General features: G+C 42.0%; 1 protein-coding gene across 1 annotated transcript in view; it reads right to left on the bottom strand.

The window, feature by feature from the left end:
- Positions 1 to 20781, bottom strand: part of Ankrd55 (ankyrin repeat domain 55) — a 154967-nt gene that overhangs the window by 24512 nt on the left and 109674 nt on the right. The window contains exons 7-8 of the mRNA XM_008840381.2: positions 18109 to 18237; positions 4120 to 4304 (exon numbers count right to left, since the gene is read on the bottom strand). Of these exons, the coding sequence (XP_008838603.1) occupies positions 4120 to 4304; positions 18109 to 18237 (314 nt within the window). The remainder of the gene's footprint in view (positions 1 to 4119; positions 4305 to 18108; positions 18238 to 20781) is intronic.

The raw sequence follows: 20781 nt of genomic DNA, 5'->3' as shown, positions 1-20781 counted from the left end.
CAGTGGTAGAGTGTTTGCCTACCATGTGTGAGGCCCTAGGTTCGATCCTCTGTACTGAAAAAAAAAAAAAAAGGTTAAAGTCATAATAATAAAAAGTATTACAATAAAAAAAATTTGGTTATAGCATACCATTCATATTTGATATAGTGAGAATTCTATCCTCTCCCCTTGGATGTACATTAAGCTCTATGTAAGGTGAGAATGAGACAGTTCACTCATTGTGGTACACCTATAGCAGCTACCACAATAAACAGCTGGCCTGTTTGTGGTCTCAACAAAATAGTTACTAAAAGGATGCCTTTATTTTTATTTATTTATTTATTTATTTATTTATTTATTTTAGTCTTTTTGAGACAAGGTCTCCCAACTGTTCTAGGCCCAACTGGCCTAGAACTCACTATGCAGACCAGGCCAGCCTTGAACTCACAGAGATCCGCCTGCCTCTGTTTCCTGAGTGCTGGGGCTAAAGGTGTGTGCCGTCATGCCCAGCAAAAGGATGCTTTTATGATAGTGCTTTCTTTATTATGCCACTGACAAAAATAATTCTGGCAATACTTTGACTTTTTAAAAGTTCTGTGAGTAGAAATGAGAATTTGAACAATTCATTTTGATAACCTGCCCTAATGGATCTTTAAGTAGTCTGTTGTACATCAAAACTTTTATCCAAAACAGAAGTTTGAGAATATGAAACATATATAGAGTTAACCTGCTGAGAGAGAGAGAGAGAGAGAGAGATCTTCAAAGTATATTTACTCCGAAGAAATGTTTCTTCCTTAACTGTAGTCCTATGCAGCTCTGTGCACATATTTTTTGGAAGCTATAGGCTTATGATTGCTTGGACATTGCTAGTCCAGAGGTGACTGGACTAGAGGTGATGAATAGCCTTGGCTACTAGGCTTTTGGAAAGTACTGTGTAAAGGGACTATACAATCTGTGAATGATTTTATCCAAGATTGAATAGGCCGTATTTTGGATGATGTCATAATTTTGGGCTCTGACTTTTTTCTGGGGAGAGAGGTAAGGAAGACAAAGAGTGAGATGACATTCTTTTGAGTGGGATCTCCGCTACAGAGAATGAGCATGCTCCTATTTCTCATTCTGGAAATGGGCCAATCCTGGGGCAGGAGGGAAGGGCATGGCAGGCCTCTGTTTGGTCTTGTTCTAGAGCCTGACCTCTGGGCAGAAGGGCACTCTGAAGAGGGTCACATTGTCCCTCATGTGTGGGAGAATCTGGAGGTGGGCAGAGAGGGCTCATCTAGGCTGTGAAGGGGTGGGTGTGACCTGAGAGTGTCCAGGTACATAGTATGAGCCCTTAGTCCCCATGCACAGATTATGTCCTCTGTCAGTGAAATACCTCTCTCTTCATGTTGTGCTATAAGTAGTAATTTTATGACACCTAATAGGGCACTATATTATTTGTAGTATAGTGGTCTAACAGTGTATTATTTTCATTGTAGTGATTTATAACACTGTATATTTGAATGTGGAGATACAATTTGTTCCAGTCTATGTGAGAGAGGTCTCCAGACAATATTTATTTTAGAGCAAGATGAGGCAACAGCAAATTATGCACTCTGATTTAGAGGAAACATTGCCAATAAATTCAGTAGATAGAGGACTGGATGTTGGTCTAGTCGGGCTCTCCAACATGTGATAATTCACTTTGAAGGTTTGTGAAATAAATTCTGCCTTACACTTGCTAAGGCCAACTTTTTAAGTTCCTCTGGCTCTCACTGTGGAAGAGGTCTAGAAGAGCAGAGGGGACAGTTTAATTGTTCTGCTGAGAAATAAGGGGTGCACACAGACAACCTCTGATCCATGTAGCCTTTGTGGCTCACCTGTAGCTGTGGACTCCATGTTGTTGAGCTACAGCTCCTTTCTCACCCACAGCTTTAGGATCCCCTGGCAGACACAGCAGGCTGGCCTCAGCGATTGCAGTGGGAGCTGATTGTCAGGAACCCTGATTTAAAGGAATGGAGCAGAGGCCAACACGGGGGTTTGTGGTGGTTTCTGGGTGGTGAGGGATGATGGGATGTAAGGATACAGCACTGGTCCAACTCTTAGTAACTAAGGAATGGTTTATGAAACACGTAAACATCCCCAGAGAGTTCCCAGAAATATTCAGGGAGGAGAACCTGATAAAATGCTGTCCTCCCTGAAGAGAAATGAGCTGTTTATTAAAGTGAATTATGACCTCATGGACTGATGAAATTTGGAACATTGCTTCTAGGTTACGTGTGCTGTGCCATTAATCATAGGTGAGTACCACCAAATATTTTAAATACTGTAGATTTATTTTGTGTTTTGGAATAATTTTTACATTTATTTTGCATATGTGTGTGTGTGTGTGTGTGTGTGTGTGTGTGTGTGTTTCACATGCCACTGCACTTGTGTGGTGATCAGAGAACAACATTCTTTGGGAGTCAGCTCCCTCCTTCCACTATGTAGGTCCTGGATGGAACTCACATTGTCATGCTCTTGTACCTACTGAACTGCCTTGCCAGCCCTTTTGTTTTGGAGGGGGACGGTGTTGAGACAGTGTCTGTCTCTGTCACACATGCTGTAGCCCATGCTGGCCTCCATTTTGTGGCGATCCTCCTACTTCAGCCTTCTAAGGGCTGGGATTACACAGTGCACCACCATGCCTGGCTTTATAATGTGGTTTAATATAGATGATGACTAGTTCTCTATGATCTCTCTCTCTCAAATTGCAATCTTAATTTTCTTCCCTTCCCACAAAAAAAACTTCCTTTTAGAACCCTTTTCACTAGGAAAGACAAGGAAAGGAAAGGAAGGAAAGAGGAGTTATTATAATTGTAAATGCCTTAAGCTTATGATAATTTTGAATAATTTAGTTACTAACAGAAACGTCTAGTTTCAGGGAAAAGGCAGGGTTTCATGTTCAGCATGAGGAAACACGAAACAAGATGGAGGCAGGGGAATGCCTGAGCAGAGTTTGGAGTAGGAGTAGGCGCTGAGCCCTCCTGGAGACCATATTTCCCTCTTGATCAGACTTCTCTTGTTTCCCTTCAATTTTTTTTTTTTTTTTTTTTTTTTTTTTTTTTTTTCTCCGTAGGTTCACTTTCTTCCTGGGAGCCCAGGAAACTGGATATCTTTGCTACATGTCTGGTGCTGCAGATGAGAACCAGTCCATTCTGAGCTGGTCTAGCAGCATTCTGAAGCAGGTGAGTCATCTTTCGTCTCTCCCTTCTGAAATTTGTTCATTTCTCCCCTTTGTGGATGTTTCACCTTGTTGACTCACATTACTAATATCCCTTCTCATCTGCTCAGGACCAACACCTGCTCTTAAGAAAATGTACACTTTAGTTTTAATTAAAACCATCAGGTTAACCAACTCTAGCTTCTGCGACTTCGTGGAACACAAGAATTCCCCCACCCTCATGTTAGAAAAATTTCAGATATTGAGGGAGATACTTTTTCTGACATCTATTATCATGATAAGCAGGTAGCTAACTCTGCACTTTAACAGAAAATTTATATACATACTCCAACAGTAGCTTTGCTTATTGTATTTTTTATTACTTACTCATGGACTCAGCGTGTAGACTAAGCAAAGATTCAATAAGTAGTCACTGTAAACACAAAGCTCTAAATTTGCAAGACACAGGTACAATCAATCCTTCACTGGGTTGCTAACAAGTCTCAAGATAAGTCTTTCCTTTCTGGACCCAGTTTCCTTTTCTAATGGTTATGTCACCAATGACTGAAAAAAAACGATCCTGATAAGGTTTATGGTTTTGATTCTTTCCCACTCTTCTCTGGATAAGAACTTGTGGGCATTGTGAAATAACTCAAGAATGAAGAAAATAAGAACTTTATTAAGAACAAGGGCCTGTGTCAGGAAGTCAAAGCCTTCTGAGAACCCTGAAGACACAGTGAAAGGTGGAAAATCTGACCACATTGTGGTCTCAGAGCTTCTCTCCATAACAATGATCTTTCCTCCTTTTACTAAAATAGAGTCGTGTTTATTGTCACAAACGTGTATTACCAGTAACAAGGATATAGTCGGATAGGATAGCTCCTTAATCATCTTTATTTTAAGGTTAACAGGGAAAGATGACTGGTAGTTCCCAGCACTGACTGAGTTGCCATGGATACCTGTCATCCACATCCAGAGCCTGCAGGTTACACTCAGGGACTTTTGCCAGTTCGTTAATAATGTCGCCAAAACCCGCAGCGGCTGCAATGTGTACACACGTCTTCCCACTCTCATCATCACAGTTGATAATGGATGGGCCCTGCTGGTGGCTCAGAATGATGGAGCACAGGATTCTATTTCCACTCTGAAAAAAGAGTCAGAAAAAGCCCATCAGCAGCAGCCTAGGACACTTTCCTATCTGGGCATGTTAAGGGAGAGAAAGAGAAGGAGAAAGAACAGGAAAAATTACTCAAAAGACAAAGCTATAATAATTCTAAGATTTTTTTTTTTTTGGCTGGGGATTAGACACAGGTCATCACACATGCTAGGCAAATACTGTTCCACTGAGCTGCATCTCTAGCTCAGTATAGATATTTAAGTCAGCTTTTTTTCTATCCTTAAATTAGGCAATACTTAGTTCCCACAATACAGAATTAATGTTCCAATGGACTGAGCAAAGGAGGTTGCTTTTTATTATTTTTGTTATTTATTTTTTTTGAGACAGGATTTCACTGTGTAGCTCTGGCCAGCCTGGAATTTACTATGTAGGCAAGGCTGTCCTGGAATGACTCTGTAGACCAGGCTGACCTCAAACCTTTGGTGACTCTTCTACCATCTCCTAAATGCTGAAATTACAGGCCTGAGTTATCATGCCCAGCTTAAGGTTGCTTTAAAAGACAGTGAATGGCTGGGAAAAAAAATCAGAAATAAAGAACAAAAAGCAGATTGATCACTTAAAAGTTACTGGGGAATGGATAAACCCAGTTGCTTGGTTTATAATCAGTATATGTCAGGTTACTTGCAGGTATGTCTGGCCTTTTGACATTGCAACAAGGCATTGCCATGCACAAAGTTCATACTCTAGAACCACAAAATCTAGGTACCAGAAACAATTTGCAAGAAACTCTCACAACGTTTTAAGTAAGTCTACGATTTTGTGTTGGGTCATAGGTTGGACACCTGGAAAGATGAAAAATTAAAGCAGAGGGAGCTTCATTGTCATGTGGGTCTTTGGAAAATTTGGCTATGAGCTCTCTCCTGGCTTCTCAGAAGGTCAGATAACAACTTAGCTTGGCTTTAGTGTGTTGAAACTTAAGTGTGATGACTCCATTTTGATTTTTAATCTGTTTTATTTGGACCAGTTCAGAAATTCAGTCTAAAACAATGGCTGCTTATAACTTTTACTGTGCTGGGAGTTTTGCCTCCATTGGAGCTCACTTCTTCCATAATTAGTGAACAGAAGATGGATTTGATGACAGTTACAAAATGACATCAGAGCTAGCCTGATGGATGGGCCACCTAAACAACGAATTTCTCATTACATCTGTTCATTGGTTTCCACCCTCTTCTGGCCTCCACCCTTTTCGCCCTCCTCACTGGATAGGGCTAAACTGGCAAAGCCAAATTTAATATTAACACAGTGATTTGGAAGAATACCAATTAATGACACAAGGATTCAAAATAAAGTCTTGCTCTTTGAATTTGTGGAGCTTCTCAACCTACTATGGTGATTTTTATTTTCTCTTTAATGTGGTACTCCTTGTTCTGGGGCTTTTCACCCCAAATGCAGACCCTTGCAGATGCCCAGATCCATCCTGCACACACTGAGCCTGTTCCTCTGGGGTCTAGGGCTAAGCTCCTGCCAGAGCAGAGGGCAACAGCAGAGGCTGATGGGATCAAGGAGTGAACTCCTGAGAATTTGTCTCAGAGAGTTTGGGAGGTAAAACTCTGTGTGTGTGTGTGTGTGTGTGTGTGTGTGTGTGTGTGTATGTGTGTGTAGGCTCCATTGTCCAATCAGATTTCACTTATAAAACTGAGGCCTAGAGAGATGACTCAATGGTTAAGAGCACCGGCTCTTGCAGAGGTCCTAGATTTGGTTCCCAGCATTCACATGGCAGCAACAACATCCATAACACCAGTTCAAGGGGATCTGACACCCTCTTCTGGCCTCCATAAACATTGTACACACATGGTGTACTTACATACATGCAGGCAAAACATTCATACATATAAAAATTTTTTAAAAAAGTAAATCAAACAGAATGTCTAGATGCTGACCACAGAACATTCTCCCTCAGGCATTTCAAGTAGAATGCTCCTTCCTGGACTTGGGAGTGACCACCTTGGTTACATAGCTTGAAAGTAGGCTCTGTATACAAAGGTCCTCCTTCTCTTCCTCTCAGCCCTCTTAGATCCTTTTCCTCTCATCATCTATCCCTTGTTTTACAGGATGTCGATATAACTCGATCAACTGTGTTCTATGCATGCCTGCGATAAGAAGTTTGCTACACTATGTACATCAGGAGTTATTTTCCTAAGCTTTTTCTCTAACACTTTTGATGCTACTCAAGACATTTTGAAGGGGTCTGGAATACAGCTCAACAGTCAAGAGGTTTTTTTCTTGAAAAGCAGCAGCTGCTGGAGAAGGAAAACAGAGAAGAGTGCCAACTCAGTGAATTTATTTTGTTTACAGTTTCCTGGAAGAGAAAAGGAATTCAGGTTGCCAAGGTGATTCACAGGGTTCCAGTTTCCCCTCTTTGTGGAAGAGGGAGCATTAAGGACAGGGGAAAACAAAACGACACTCCTCACCTCTCTTCCCCTTCTCCTCACCTGACCCTTGGGAGGAGTCACTTGGCAGTGGCTGTAGCCCAGGACCCCTGTGTCTGCCTCTTCTGGAATCTGTCCCAGGTGTTTTGGGAGCTGGAATACTGTAGACCACTTCTCTGAATAAGGACAGACAAAACCACCTCACTTCATTCTACACTTTTCTTCCAGCAAGCCTTTTGTTCTGAATTTTCCAGATAATTCCTTTGCCTGCTCTATATAACAGGATCATGTGCATTTTTCTTTATAAACTCCTCTCAGGAATACTAGTGATAGCTGCATGTTCAGAGAGAATGTTCCATGTCTGGTCCCTTTTTAAATCAGTCCTGATAGCAATCCCCAGAGGCAGGCACTATTATTCTTCTGTTAGAGAAGGCAGAGAATGGAAGCATAGAGGTATTGAGGCTTTTGCTTAAGGTCACAGCTAAGAATTAGCTGGGCCAGGATTGACTCTGTGGAGTTTGTACGCTTTGATTTTGGAGGAAAGGATCCTGCATGTTTACAATGGGGAAACTGAAGTGAAAGTTGCTGTTGACAGTAGCTGTGATGTGAGCCTTGCCACCTGCAGCCTGCATTCTGTAGAGTTAACAGTAGACACCTTAGGAACCTCTTCAAGAAGGTTGCCATGGTGCATCCTCCAGAGAATATGTAAGGAACCCTAGAGGCTTTGTAAGCCAAGGCCTAGGATAATGGTCCCTTGGTGACAACATTCTCTTAGCTCTCTGAACTTGGTGTCAGTCAAAGGAAGGCTCAGACCTCAAGGGTGAGGGAGGGTCACAGAGGCTAAGAAGTGTTGGGAGAGAAGAAATAAATGCTGCCCAGATGGGGCCATAGGAAGAACAGAGAGTGAGCTCACATTTGGTGGGAGTGTTATTACATCAGGGAAGTAATGATATCGCATATATCCTATTTGTGTGGAGCTCTTGGATTCTGCATTGAGCCCATAGATCAAGGATGTGGATGTGTTTATTTGTTTTGTTGTGTTTATTTGCTTTGTTTTTGCTGGTCCAGTAATCTCCATCATATTGCCTTCATGTGCTCTGAAAACTATTGAGTCCTAGTTGTTTTTCCTTTACAACCTTTGTGAAGGGGGAGAAAAACCTGACTTGGAAGGAGCCTTGCCAAGGAAAACGTTGAATTAATATGTAATGCTTTTTTAATAGCCTGAGCTCCTCCATTTTGTGTAAGATATCTTGGTGAACAGTCCCAGACCCTACCCTGGCCTGGGGCCAGAAGTTCCTGGAAGAGCTGGGGAACACACCCATATAATCTTAGTGTTAGAGTAGCAAATAGCCCCATAAATTTAACTGGTCAAGACTATAAAATCTCTAGCCTGTTGAAAGACACCTTTCCAGTTTCACTTGTCAATCATCTGGTCATAGGACCGCCCCTAGGAAGTCAGCCTCACCTTTAGCTATGGAATACCTAGTGCTTTAATGAGATAGTGAATTTTTCCTGCCTGGAATCCGCCTTTTAGCATAGAACTTCTGGACCAACCACAGTCATGTAGTCTGTAAGTCTTCCCGCTGAATTCTTTGAAAAAAATCATAATTTCTCCTTTTCTTTATATCCCTTTTCTAAACATTTTTTTTTCTAATGCTTTGGGCTGCCCTAGCATCTGGCATTTCTTTACTTTTTCTAGAGCTTCCTTCCCCCAGCCATGTGCCGCCAGCAGCACGTGTCCGACCCGACCTCCATGCAGGTTCTAAATCTCCAAGACTTCATGGCTTTCTTTCCTTCTCTCCATCATTCTCCCCATCAAGGTAACTGCCAAGATTACCAACTTGCCTGCTCTTCTGAGGAGTTTTCTTTAAAATTCTATAAAATTAACGGGCGTGGTGGTGCACACCTTTAATCCCAGCACTTGGGAGGCAGAGGCAGGCCGATCTTTGTAAGTTCGAAGCCAGCCAGCTGGTCTACATAGTGAGTTCCAGGACAGCTGAGGAGACCCTGTCTCCTCCCCCGCCAAAAAAATTCTAATGAAATTGTAAAAGCTCCCATCCCCTCCCAGTTAGGGTGGCATTCTCAAAATTGGCTCAGAGAGTGCTGCCCTGGCCAGCTAAACAGATTTTGCTAATTCGAAATTTTTTGAGTCTGAGTGTTCTTTTCCCAGTGATCTTGAACTCCATAACAATTTTACTACATGCAAATTGGTAAAAAAAAACAAAAAAACAAAAAACAGCAACAACAAAATTCAAGCATCTTGACTATGAATCCTCATTTAGATGACCTTTGAAGTGTGGTAGTTAGTGGGACCTGTAGGGTCTGTTGGCTATTAGCATATGTCTGAGGGAACTGTGATGGTTAATCTTTGCTGTCAGCTGAACTGGATTTAGAATCACTATGGAAACATCTTTGGGTCTGTCTGTGAAGATGTTTTCAGAGTTTTAACAAAAGAGGGAAGACCCACTCTGTATGTGTACAGTACCATATCATGGTCTGGAGTCCCATACTGAATAAAAAGGAGAAGAACTGAGTACTCCACTTCAACTCTTTGCTTCTTGACTATAGATGAGATGCAACCAGCTGCCTCAAGCCCCTGCTGCCATGATTTCCCCTCCATGATGAACTGTATCCCTTCAAACTGCAAGCCCAAATAACTCCGTTCTTCCTTAAGTTACTTTTGTCACAGCAACAAGAAAAGCAACTAATTCTGGAACTAATTTTATGGTGGCTTCCTTTCTGGAGGGAATCTTAATTTTTTTTCCTTACCTTGCGTAACAGGATACAAACATTACTTATCCTGTGATGGTGAATATACAAAGCAGAGGACAGTGTGTCAGCCTCTGTTTTAGTCACACATCTTCTTAAAGGCCTGGGTGGTTTTAAGATGTGGTGAGGCTGCTCTGGCACATACGCAGCTACAGCCAGACACATTCAAATGGAATGGAGTCTGTGTGGAGTGGACGTTTGAAAATAAACTCAGGGCTAAACACAGGGAGAAGGAAACCTAATACCTCTGGTTTAGAATCTGAGCTATCCTTGCAGTTAGCCTTTTTGGGCCAGGTGTGTTTCTTGCCTTGAATTCAAGATACAGAACCCAAAAGCATGGAGTCAACTTTCCTGGAAGAGTGGAAGACAGAAGTGGTGGGATGGGAGTGAGGCAAGGAGCTGACTGGCTTCATTTCATAGAGATACTACTGATGCTTGATATGGGAAAAATAAACTCCAGTCTTACTGTGTAAGGTTCAAGATTCTCTAGCTGCTTGAGAAGATGAAACCTCTAGGATTGGAGAGTTGTATAGTCCTTGTAAACCCATGACTAGGAATGTTCTGCTGCCATGGAACTCAGCAAAAAGTAACTCTCAGTAAGTATTTGCTGAGCAGTGTGTAAAGAAATGAATAAAACAAGCCTCAGATGCTATTAACAAAACCATAGAGAACTGAATTTTACCCCATCTCTTTTGGTTTGTCTTTCCCCCTCCTATACGCTTTCCTCTTTTCCCTCTGCTTCTACTTACTCCCAGGCCACTCCTGTTTTCTCTCATTCTTTCCATTCCTTTTCTCTTTACAACCAAGCACTGGGGAGCTGGCATAATGAAGACCATTTAAATTTAGATTGTCCTTGGGCTGCAGTTTCCTTAACAGGTGTTATGGTTTGGATCTGAGATGCCCCTAAAGGCTCATGTGCTACTGGTCTGTGTTGCTAATGGAAAGGGAAATGTGATAGAACTTTTAGGAATGGGAAGAAGTAGTTAGCTCTCTAGTGGTGTACCCTTGAAGGGGATATTGGGACACCCCAACCCCTCTCTTTCTCTTTGCTTACTGCCTGCTGGGAGGTAAGCAGCTGCATTCCACTATGCACTACCTTCTTTGGTGTTCTGCTTCACCACAGACTGAAAGGCAATGAGGTCAACCAACCGTGGCCTCAAACCTCTGAGTCACAGCAAACCTTTCTGCCTTTTAAGTTCTTTATCTTAGGTATTTTGTCACAGTGATGAAAAACTGTGTAATACAATTGGTCCTGGGTTTGTTCCTAGAGTAATGGGGTTGATTTCGTAAACTTAACCTTTTCTTTGTTTATTTTAGGTTCATGTGGCTTTGAGTCATCTTCTTATCAAGCACTGGGAGTCTTGTGTCTTGAGTGTTTGTGGGGGTACTTCCCTGTACTAGTAGTGCCCACCTCCTAAAGGTTCCCTCACCTCCTAGTAATGTTATAGATTGGTGACCAACAGGACCACTCTGTATACTAGTTTCCTACCTGGGAACTGAAAGGCTAGATTAACTGACCTGTGTGGTCATTTCCAGCTAGAAGAGTCTTTACATCTCATGATATTCATATTGCAGTCTGAGTTTATTAAGAATTAGAATATATTTGTAGAATTTTAACATAGCTAAAACAATTGACATAAGTGAACTCTTTCTGTGTTTGTTTATATGTGATTTCCTTAACCACATAACTATTTGCTGAGTAACTAAACGTAAAATAATCATTTCAATCCTAATAAAGTATAATTATGATAAAATATAAGTATGATTATGGAACACAGTCAGTTCCATCTGTACCAGTTGAGGGAACAAGAGAGATCTATTGCACAGTTCTGGGAGACAGACTGTTCCAACAGACAGCTAGGGAACTAGTGTCCTTTTATTTCCTCCCTTGAAGAGTATGTTGAAAGAACAATGATAATGATACTAAGGAATATTCCAATTAAAGTCATCTCTAGTAAGTGGGAAAGGGGGCTAGTGGCGAAAATAGATGCTTTGCCCTTATACTGACTTGCCTTGATGCCCAGAATTCCCATTACTAGGTTTTAGTACTAGAAAAACCTGATGGTATAAAGGCATTCTATTGCTAGAGGGATTGGTTAAACTGAAAATGTAGTCCTAGAATTCTTCTTAGATCTGTAAAAGATCTGCTGATCCCCAAATTGGAGAGACAAGCCTGGAGAGAGAGAATCATGGCATATAGGAAGTGAGGCCTTTGTGGGAATCAGTGTTAAGGTAGGAAAGCCTGAACTGTAGGAATGACTTCTATTATTGGATATAATCTAGACTACTGACTTAATTAAGCCTGGCAAAACTAGCTCTTGGGTCTGATGACAGGGCATCTCCTTGGTAACCTCAGTTTGGTATTCCACCCTCCCAAAATAATGAATGAATGTGGGTTTGCTTGAGAATTAACATATCAAAGTGCTGCAAGCAGGGCACCCACTCATTGGAAACAGTGGAGGCTGTGACCATACATGATGGTGAACTAGGGAAGGGCGGAGATGAATTTGAATTTGTATTTCCCCAGGAAGCAGGAGAAACCATTTTGAATACATTATGGGTGTGGCCTGATGGAGTAGGGGCAGTGGAAGAAGCAGGGCCCCAGGGTTAGTTTCATGTTCACATGGTGAGGACACAGTCAGTTCCATCTGTACCGGTTGAGGGAACCAGAGAAATCTATTGCACAGTTCTGGGAGACAGACTGTTCCAATAGGGAACTAATGTCCTTCAAGTTTGGGCCTACTTTAATAAAAACTTACTTTAAAAGTCAGGCCTTTCTTTTGTTCAGGGTAGTTGTAATGTTGGTGTAATAATGCTGGCACTGAACTTTAGCTGATGAATTGCTGAAGACTTGATGTGGATGAGTCTGTGATAAGCATGAGACATGAAGTGGGTAGGGGCATGCTTTTATAAATTTTACCTCCAGGAGCTGAAGCAGCTTCTCACAATAAATGTCAGAGAAAACTCCCCATGGGCTTTTGGTAAAAGGAAGTTAAAGGAATTATTTTGAAATAATCCAGGGCACTCTGAAGGAAGTAGGTAACCAGAGCCTTGGCTGCTGGGGTTTTATCTGAGCCTAACCAACTTTGGGGAAAGGAAATAGTCAAGCTCAGTTCTTTGTAGTCATCTTGTCCTACCTATAGAAAGAAAGAATCTTCCTTCCCTTTCAAAACCCACCTGCTCATCCAACCAGTCGGAAAATCCCAAAGAAAACAATCGGACAAAAACCGTGAAACTCGGAAAAGTTTCATATTCCAGAGGCACGGACTCAGTGAAGACTGAGACCTCATAGGATTATAGAGTCTTTCTTATCTCCAAACCTTGCCACCGCATCACTAAAGGCCTCTTTATGGCAATTTGTTTTATCCACTATACCAAATCTGACAAACAAGAAAAATTACAATTCAAGCTAAAAGGGGTAGAAGGATAAAAAGCCTCATACAATTTGAAGATAGAGAGCCAATGCAGCCAGGAAATTTTAAACAACTACATTTAGTATGCTAAGGACCCTGGGGGATAAAGTAAACAATGTTAATGAATCTATAAGTAGTGCAAGCAAGGATATGGAAATCCTAAGAGCCCAAAAGAAACGCCAGGAAGAGATGAAAAGCACTGTAGCAGTGCCCCACACAGTGGCGCATGCCTTTAATCCCAGCACTTGGGAGGCAGAGGCAGGCAGATCTTTGTGAGTTCAAGGCCAGCCTGGTCTACATAGTGAGTTCCAGGCCAGCTGGGGCTATAGGGAGACCCTGTCTCAAAAAGACCAAAAAAAATTTGCTGGGCATACTGGTAAACTCTCACAGACACTCCCTGTTTGGAAGAGGACATGGAGAAGGGGAGGAGGGGCGCAGTTTATTTAAGAGCAAACAGACCACTGGGCTGCATCTCCAGGAAGCAGGGGAACAGTGACAAGAAACAGTAGAGAAACAGCCAAGTGCAGATGGAGTCAGAGATCTTTTATAGGCAGTCAGGTGATTGGGTAACTTTCCATGACGTAGGCTGGGCAGTTCAGCTCAGGATTGGTTGGTCCCCTAATAAGCAGGGGGATTTGCCTGGAGCTAAATTCGAACCCTCCATTTTAAAACATAGGAGCTGGAGCCTGCCAGGAACATAACACTACTAAAGTTGAAAAGCAAAAGCAAAAATAAGAGAGCAGAACACACAGTCAATGGGAATATCAGAATGAGAAGAGAGAGATGAACAGAAGAAAGAATTGAAACAATAATGGTGCTGAAAGAATTGGTTCTTTGACAAGACCAATATATTAATAAGCCAGGCTAAGAAAAACAAAGAGAGGGTACAAATTGCTAAAATCTGACAGCATTATAGAGCCCATGGATCTTAGAAGGATAATAAAAATGTTATGAAGAATCTATGCCCACAATATGATAACCTATTTACAAAAACAAATCAATTCATTAAAAGACAGAATCTTCCAAAACACGCCCAAGAAGAAATAGAAAATTACAAACAGACCAATGTTTCTTAAATAAGTTGAGTCAATAATTAGCAACCCTCCCAAACATAAAGTGCCAGGTCCAGATGTGTCCACCAGAAAATTTGCTGAACAGTTAAGGAAGAAATCATACCAATTCTGTACAATTTCTTTCAGAATATAGAAGTATAAGGATTACTTCCTAGCTCATCCTATGAGTTAAATCACTCTAATATCAAAACTTAAATACATTAAAATTACAGAACAGTCATACTCATGAACAGAGATGTAAAAATATTCAACAAAGTACTGTTAAAATGAATCCACCAATTTAGAAAAATAATTATAGGACTGGAGAAATGGCTCAGAGGTTAAGAGCACTGACAGCTCTTGCAGAGGAACCAGGTTCGAGTCCCAGACCCACATGGCAGCTAACAACCATCTGGAACTCCAGTTCCAGGGGAATCCAACGCTCTCTTCTGACCTTCCCAGGCATTGCATGACACGGGTGCACTTATACACATGCAGGCAATACACTCATCCACATAAAATAAAAATAATTGGCCGGGTGTGGTGGCGCACACCTTTAATCACAGCACTCGGGAGGCAGAGGCAGATGGATCTCTGTGAGTTCGAGGCCAGCCTGGTCTACATAGTGAGTTCTCCAGGCTGCCTTATGATACGCTGTCTCAAAAGACTGTAAAAATCGGGGCTGGAGAGATGGCTCAGTGGTTAACAGCAGTGACTGCTCTTGCAGAGGACCCAGATTCAATTCCCAGCACCCACATGGCAGCTATGAACCATCCTTAACTCCAGTTCCAGGGGAATCCAAGGCCCTCTTCTGACCTCCTAGGCATTGCATGACACGGGTGCACTCACATGCACGCAGGCAATCCACTCATACACATAAAATAAAAATAATAAATAAAATATTTTGAAAAAAGAGTTATATCATTATCAAGTAGAATTTAACCCCGGTATGCAAAGCTGGTTCACATTTCAAAATAAATTAATGTAATATACCAACACGCTATAAGAAAAAAAAATCACAGGATCATATCAATAGATGCAGAAAAAGCATTTAACAGAACTCAACACATAGTCATGATAAAGTTCTTTACAACCTTGGAGTAGAGAGGAACTCCCTCCACTTGATAAAGAACAACCATAGAAAACCTAAAATTAACATCATATCTGATGGTGGAAAATTAGAAGCTCTCCAAGCTCCAGTGCCACCAACTGACAAATGTTCATCTACTTGAACATATGGGGCCACTTCTCATTCAAACTACCACACCTCCCAATTTGATATTCAGATTCAATGTATTTCCAACAGCTATTGATCAACTGATTCTAAGGTTTACAAGGAGAAACGAAGTACCCATAATAGCCAACACAACATTGAAAAAGGACAATAAGGTTGGAGGACTGATATTATCCCACTTAAAGACTTACTATAGACTAGAGTCAATTTTTTGTCATTGTGATAAATACCTGAGGAAAACACCTTGAAGGAGGAAGGGGTTATCTAGGCTCATGTTTTCAGAGGTTTGAGGTTTCATGGTTACTTCACTCTGTACTTGTCTAACTGCTGTAGAAGGGAAGCTGGTGTCATCATGGGTTGGTAAGAACATGACTCTGGGGCTTGGGATGACACTTAGGGAGGATATCATAGGGAGAAAGTAACTCTGCTTCTGCTAGCCCAGCTATGGCCATACACTGGCATCTCCTGGGCAAATGAGAGAATGAAAAAGGACAGTGGGCCATTTGCCAGGGATCACCAGCTACAGAGGGACCTATGAAGTAGGGGCAGAAGTTGAAGGTAGTTTGTTTCTGGGCTTGATGTTTCAGATCTTTACTGCTTTAATTGTTTGGGCCAAATACAAAGGCTTTATTATTTCCAAGCATTGTATCTTTAAATGGGATCTCATTGTATGGTCAAAGAGAAAAGCAGGAAGTTGAGCAAAAGGAATAAATGACAATAGGAAGTAGACTCATTCATGTGGGAAAACTTCAAAGGAGCACAATGCTGGTCCCATGTCACAAAGAGCAAGAAGACTGCAGAAGGCCAGAGCAACAATCACGTCCACTGACATTTGGAATAACACTTTAGTCTTTGCAGTGGATAGGGCAGAATAGTCAGAATTTACTATTACTTCTAGCCACAGGAAGGGATAGGGAACCACAGCTCCAGAGCCAGGATTCTTTACACTTTTGGGCTTGTTACGGACTACCATTGAGAACTAAAGAAAGCTGTGAACTCTTTCCTCAGAAAAATGAATGCAAGCACATCATCCACCACCCACCCATATGATACTGGATACCATTGTGGGGGAACTAACAGGGACATTTTTGGTTACTCATTTTACTTCCAGTGTTAGGCACATAGTAGATGCTCTAGAAATATATATTAAATGATGGGAGCAGATAAATGAGTGAGGCATTTATTAGTGTGTATGATCTTTGTCAGTTTGCAAACATAGTAGGTAGGAGCAAACAAGACATTGGCACCCATTAAGATAGTTATCAACTCTAGAAACAGTATAATATTCAGGGGAGGGGATGCGTTTGGAAACTATTTATGCCTGGGACACACCTTAGAATAGCTGAATGAGAGTCTGAGAATTGGGGGCTGAGCACCATACTACTTAACTCTTCAAATGAGTCTCGTGGATGTGGCAGGTTGGAAGCTGTATTATTTCTAGCATGATCATTGAAAGAACAGACTACTTAAGGCATGAGTATGACAAGACTCCATACAAGTTAGAAACCATGACAAAGTGACTTGTCTCTTCCAATTCCATTGCACATCACACAGTGCTGTCCTATGTGTGGTCTCATTCATATTCACACCCCAAATACATAGAGTTAAGACACACAGGTGTGGGTCACTCTCTTTAGATCAAATCCAGGCCTACCAAAGAAATTCAGAGTATGCCATTGCTCCAATTTTGCCAAACTGCCTCCTAGAGGATAAGAATAGAGGTCCCATCCCCAGAAAGCCTGACTTAGAAGGTCTGGGTTGACATCTGGAAGTCTTGTCATTTTCTAAGCTTTGCTGGGGATTGCATCACAAAGGCTACTTTATGAGTTCTGAACTAGGGCTGGGATGGAGGAAAGGGAATTAAATATTGAAAGTTTGTAGGAGGTTGTCGAGGCAGGTGGAGATGGCAAAAACAAGTTTTGCTCACTTTGTAGTTTTGCCCAGGGCTGGCTCTGGTGCAGCATAACTGAAGCCAAGTTTAGAGGGACAAAAATAGAGCAGTTTCCACATCACTTCTGTTTTCCCCTTACCTCAGGCACATGTGTCAGTCCTGAAAGTCCCAGGTGCCACTTCTGCCACATGAAAACACTGAGTGAAACCACAGTCAGGGTAGTGGAGATGACTCTCACAAGGATGCTGGCAGTAGTTTTGAAAGGCTACCTTGAGTGGGTCGATGGCAGAGAATAGTGGGGATCTGTGCATAGGCATCAGAAGCCAGCATGGGCTAGTCAACCTGCTGAAGGAAGCATTGTACTGTACTGAAGATGGGAAGCGGTAACTCCCTCATTAATCTGTTAGTAAGGCCACCCCTTGACAATAGGATATACGTCAGACCTGTTAATGTTTATCCTCTTTCATCTTCATCTCACTTTGACCTTCTCTGGACTCTAGACTTCTCAGGTCTATTCTGCTATTATGAAGTGTGTGGACTGACGTGGACTAACTCCTACGACAATGATGCAGGAATGTGAGTCATTGTTTCCAATGTTCCTTATAAAATTCAGGATCACTTGCAATGACGTAGCTGTGGAAGATTGGGCTGGAAGTCGAAGAACTGGTTCAAAGATTTTGAAGGAATTTTCCCAATGATCCTTTGAAAGTTACTGCAAGCCATTAGTAAGCATTGAGGTGGAGAGTGTGAGGTGTGTGTGTGTGTGTGTGTGTGTGAGAGAGAGAGAGAGAGAGAGAGAGAGAGAGAGAGAGAGAGACAGCCAAGGTAATGGCGCCAAGTGACACATTTGCTATTGCCCTTCTGAATTCAGAAGGAGGGAGGGGAGTAGAGGTAATCTTATCTGCTTTATCTTACACATTTCACATCAATATCAGGGCTTTTACCTGTGGTAATTGCACCTTTTATGACTGGCCTGCTTGGACAATGGTTAACACTGCTTTACATCATTTAAACTTAAGGTAAGCCCACAGTTCATTTCTCACCTGGACTGCCCAGTGGAGAGCTGTTTTAAAGTCCTTGTCCACCAGAGTAGGATCTGCCCCCTTCTTCAACAGCATTTGGGTGTGTTGGGGCCGGTTGTGGAAAGCTGCCCAATGGAGTGGTGTCATTCCCTGTAATATAATGATCAGAGGGGACAGAGATGAATGCAGGCTCCCAGGAAGGAAACAAGAGCACACATACTTCTCCCCTGTGGCTGAAAGTCATCAACAATGGGTTGGTTGCTGCTTGCTAGTTCATTCATTCATTAAATCATTCATTCAACAGATATTTGATGAGTTTCTACTTTTTGCCAGGTTAATATGGGCTGAGGATGCAAAAGTGAATAAGAGAAACAAGATGCCTCCCTCCTGGGGATTAAGGAAGACAGACAGATGGAGGAGACAGAGGATTTTTCTGGATTGGTAAATGCATGCAGTAGGTACACAAGATACTGCCCTAGAATAACCATGGGGTCAGATCTGTTCTAAACAGGCTTCTGAGAGGATTGAAAGAAGAGAGCACCCAGCACCAAGCCACAGAGCTGAGGGGGTGATCAAGGAAGACCCCTGAGCTGGACATTATGCTAGAATACAATTTCCACCAAGGAGTCGACATTGCCTGGCTGCTGTGGTCCCAGTGCCTACAACAAAGGCTTGTTGGATGAGTGAATGAACGGACTAGGGAAGGGGAAACTTGCTAGGGGAAACAGAGGCTGATCCAGGGAGGTCAGAGAGGATACTGACTCTATAAATGATTTAGATCTTATTCTAAACGCAATGGAAAGACAGTAGAGGATTTTAAGTGGGTGATGGAATGATCAGATTTATACTGTTTAGAAGAAGTAACTTCATGGCAGCCAGAAGAACAGAGGTGGGTGAAGGACAGCCTCTTTTTGCTCAGTCCTCTTACTCACATGAATTGTATTCAGAATGAATTGAGATTAAGATATCTTCTGAGAAGGCAAGGGGCAGGAGCATCTTTGAAAGTTCTCTTTTTATAGTCATCTCTGTAGATAATGTAAAGATAGGTGATAGTGCTTTAGCCTTCTCTACTACATAGGCTGAGTTGAGTGGAGACAGGCCTTGGCCTAGTCAGCCCCGAGCTGGTATTTATTGATCCAGAGATCCATATGAGTTCTTATATCTCACTTCATCCTTCAAGATACTTTCTGGAGTAAAGGCTGTGGTGAAGTCTACTTTGTATTCCCAAACTATTTCCTCTTCCTCCAGGGACACAGTTAGACCACACTGCAAGCCTCCTACAAACAGGCATAGTCAAGTGACTGAGTTCTGACCATTGGAATGATCAGAAAGGATGAAAGCTCCCTCAGGGGCTATTCCAGGAAACAAGGCACACATGTTCCTCCCCATCTTTTCTCTTTCTTCACCCAGCAACTGAATGCTGAGGAGGACAGGGCTTCTAGAAGATGATGGAACCACATGGCTGCAAAGCCTGGTTCCCTGAGTGCTGAGGGAAAGCAGATCCACCCCATTAATCAGCACTGGACCATGATGTGAGCAAGAAAGCTATTTTCCTGTGCCAGCTTACTGAGGTTTTGAATTGCCATAGCAGCTAGCCAACCCTGACAGGTGCCACCATCCTTTTCATGTCCTAGAAGAGGAAACAGCCCTAGAGAAGTGCCCAAGTCTGAGTGAGCCCAGAACTGAATCTAGAGCTTGAGGCTTGTGGGGCACTGAGCTTAGCATGCTAAATTCCCTCAACCAGTTCCGTATTTTAAATCTGTAATTTATGGTGTGTTTGCAGGTTTCAAGTTTCAAGTGTCCTCTAAATGCTGAGTCTCCAGAGATATTCTTGAGCTATTTAACAAAATTGGTTTCATATGGAAAAAATGCTGGTGTAAAAACTGGAATGTCTTGCTCTTGTTCCAATAGAGCTCAGTTTTCACTTGGAATGCTGAGTAGCTCTGTGCATTTCAACAGGTCCTCTTCATTTTCAACTGAGCCCACTGGGATTAGAATTCTAAACACAAGGGAATCCGATTCTTTTTATTTTATTTCACATTGATTACTCCTTTTCCAGTTATGAGACTCATTTGTTTCAGCAACTGGCTCATTGTGATGATTCAACAGTATTTCGGGTTAAAGGCATTGAATCAATTTTCAAGCTTCATGAGAGCTGGGTCTTGGTTTGCCTGTCTGAATCCCTAAGCTTTGAACAGTGCCGGGCACATTGTAGATGCTGAGGAAATAATATTTAAGTTAACCAGTGACTTTCCATTGTTCTTGATGGCATTTCCTGCTTTTGTAAAATTTGACTTTTCTTTATATTAGTTAATTATATATGTATTATATATGTGTGTATATGTTTGTGTGTGCACGAATGTGAGTGTGTGCATGTATGAAATCCAGAGGTCAAATTGGGTCCTTACCTGCTCTCTACATTATTATTATTATTATTATTATTATTATTATTATTATTGATTTTTTGAGACAACGTCTAGCCCCAGATAGCCTGGAATTCCACTTGCTTCTGTCCCCTGAGTACTGGTATTAAAAATGTGGGTTATTGTCGGGAGCCATGCCGGGCGTGGTGGTGCACACCTTTAATCCCAGCACTCGGGAGACAGAGGCAGATGGATCTTTGTGAGTTCGAGGCCAGCCTGGTCTACATAGTGAGTTCCAGGACAGCTGGGGCTACAAGGAGACCCTGTCTCA

Source organism: Nannospalax galili, unplaced genomic scaffold (genome assembly GCF_000622305.1).
Source record: "Nannospalax galili isolate Female #2095 unplaced genomic scaffold, S.galili_v1.0 scaffold339, whole genome shotgun sequence".
Classification (NCBI taxonomy): domain Eukaryota; kingdom Metazoa; phylum Chordata; class Mammalia; order Rodentia; family Spalacidae; genus Nannospalax; species Nannospalax galili.
This window is presented reverse-complemented; position numbering and strand designations above follow the sequence as displayed.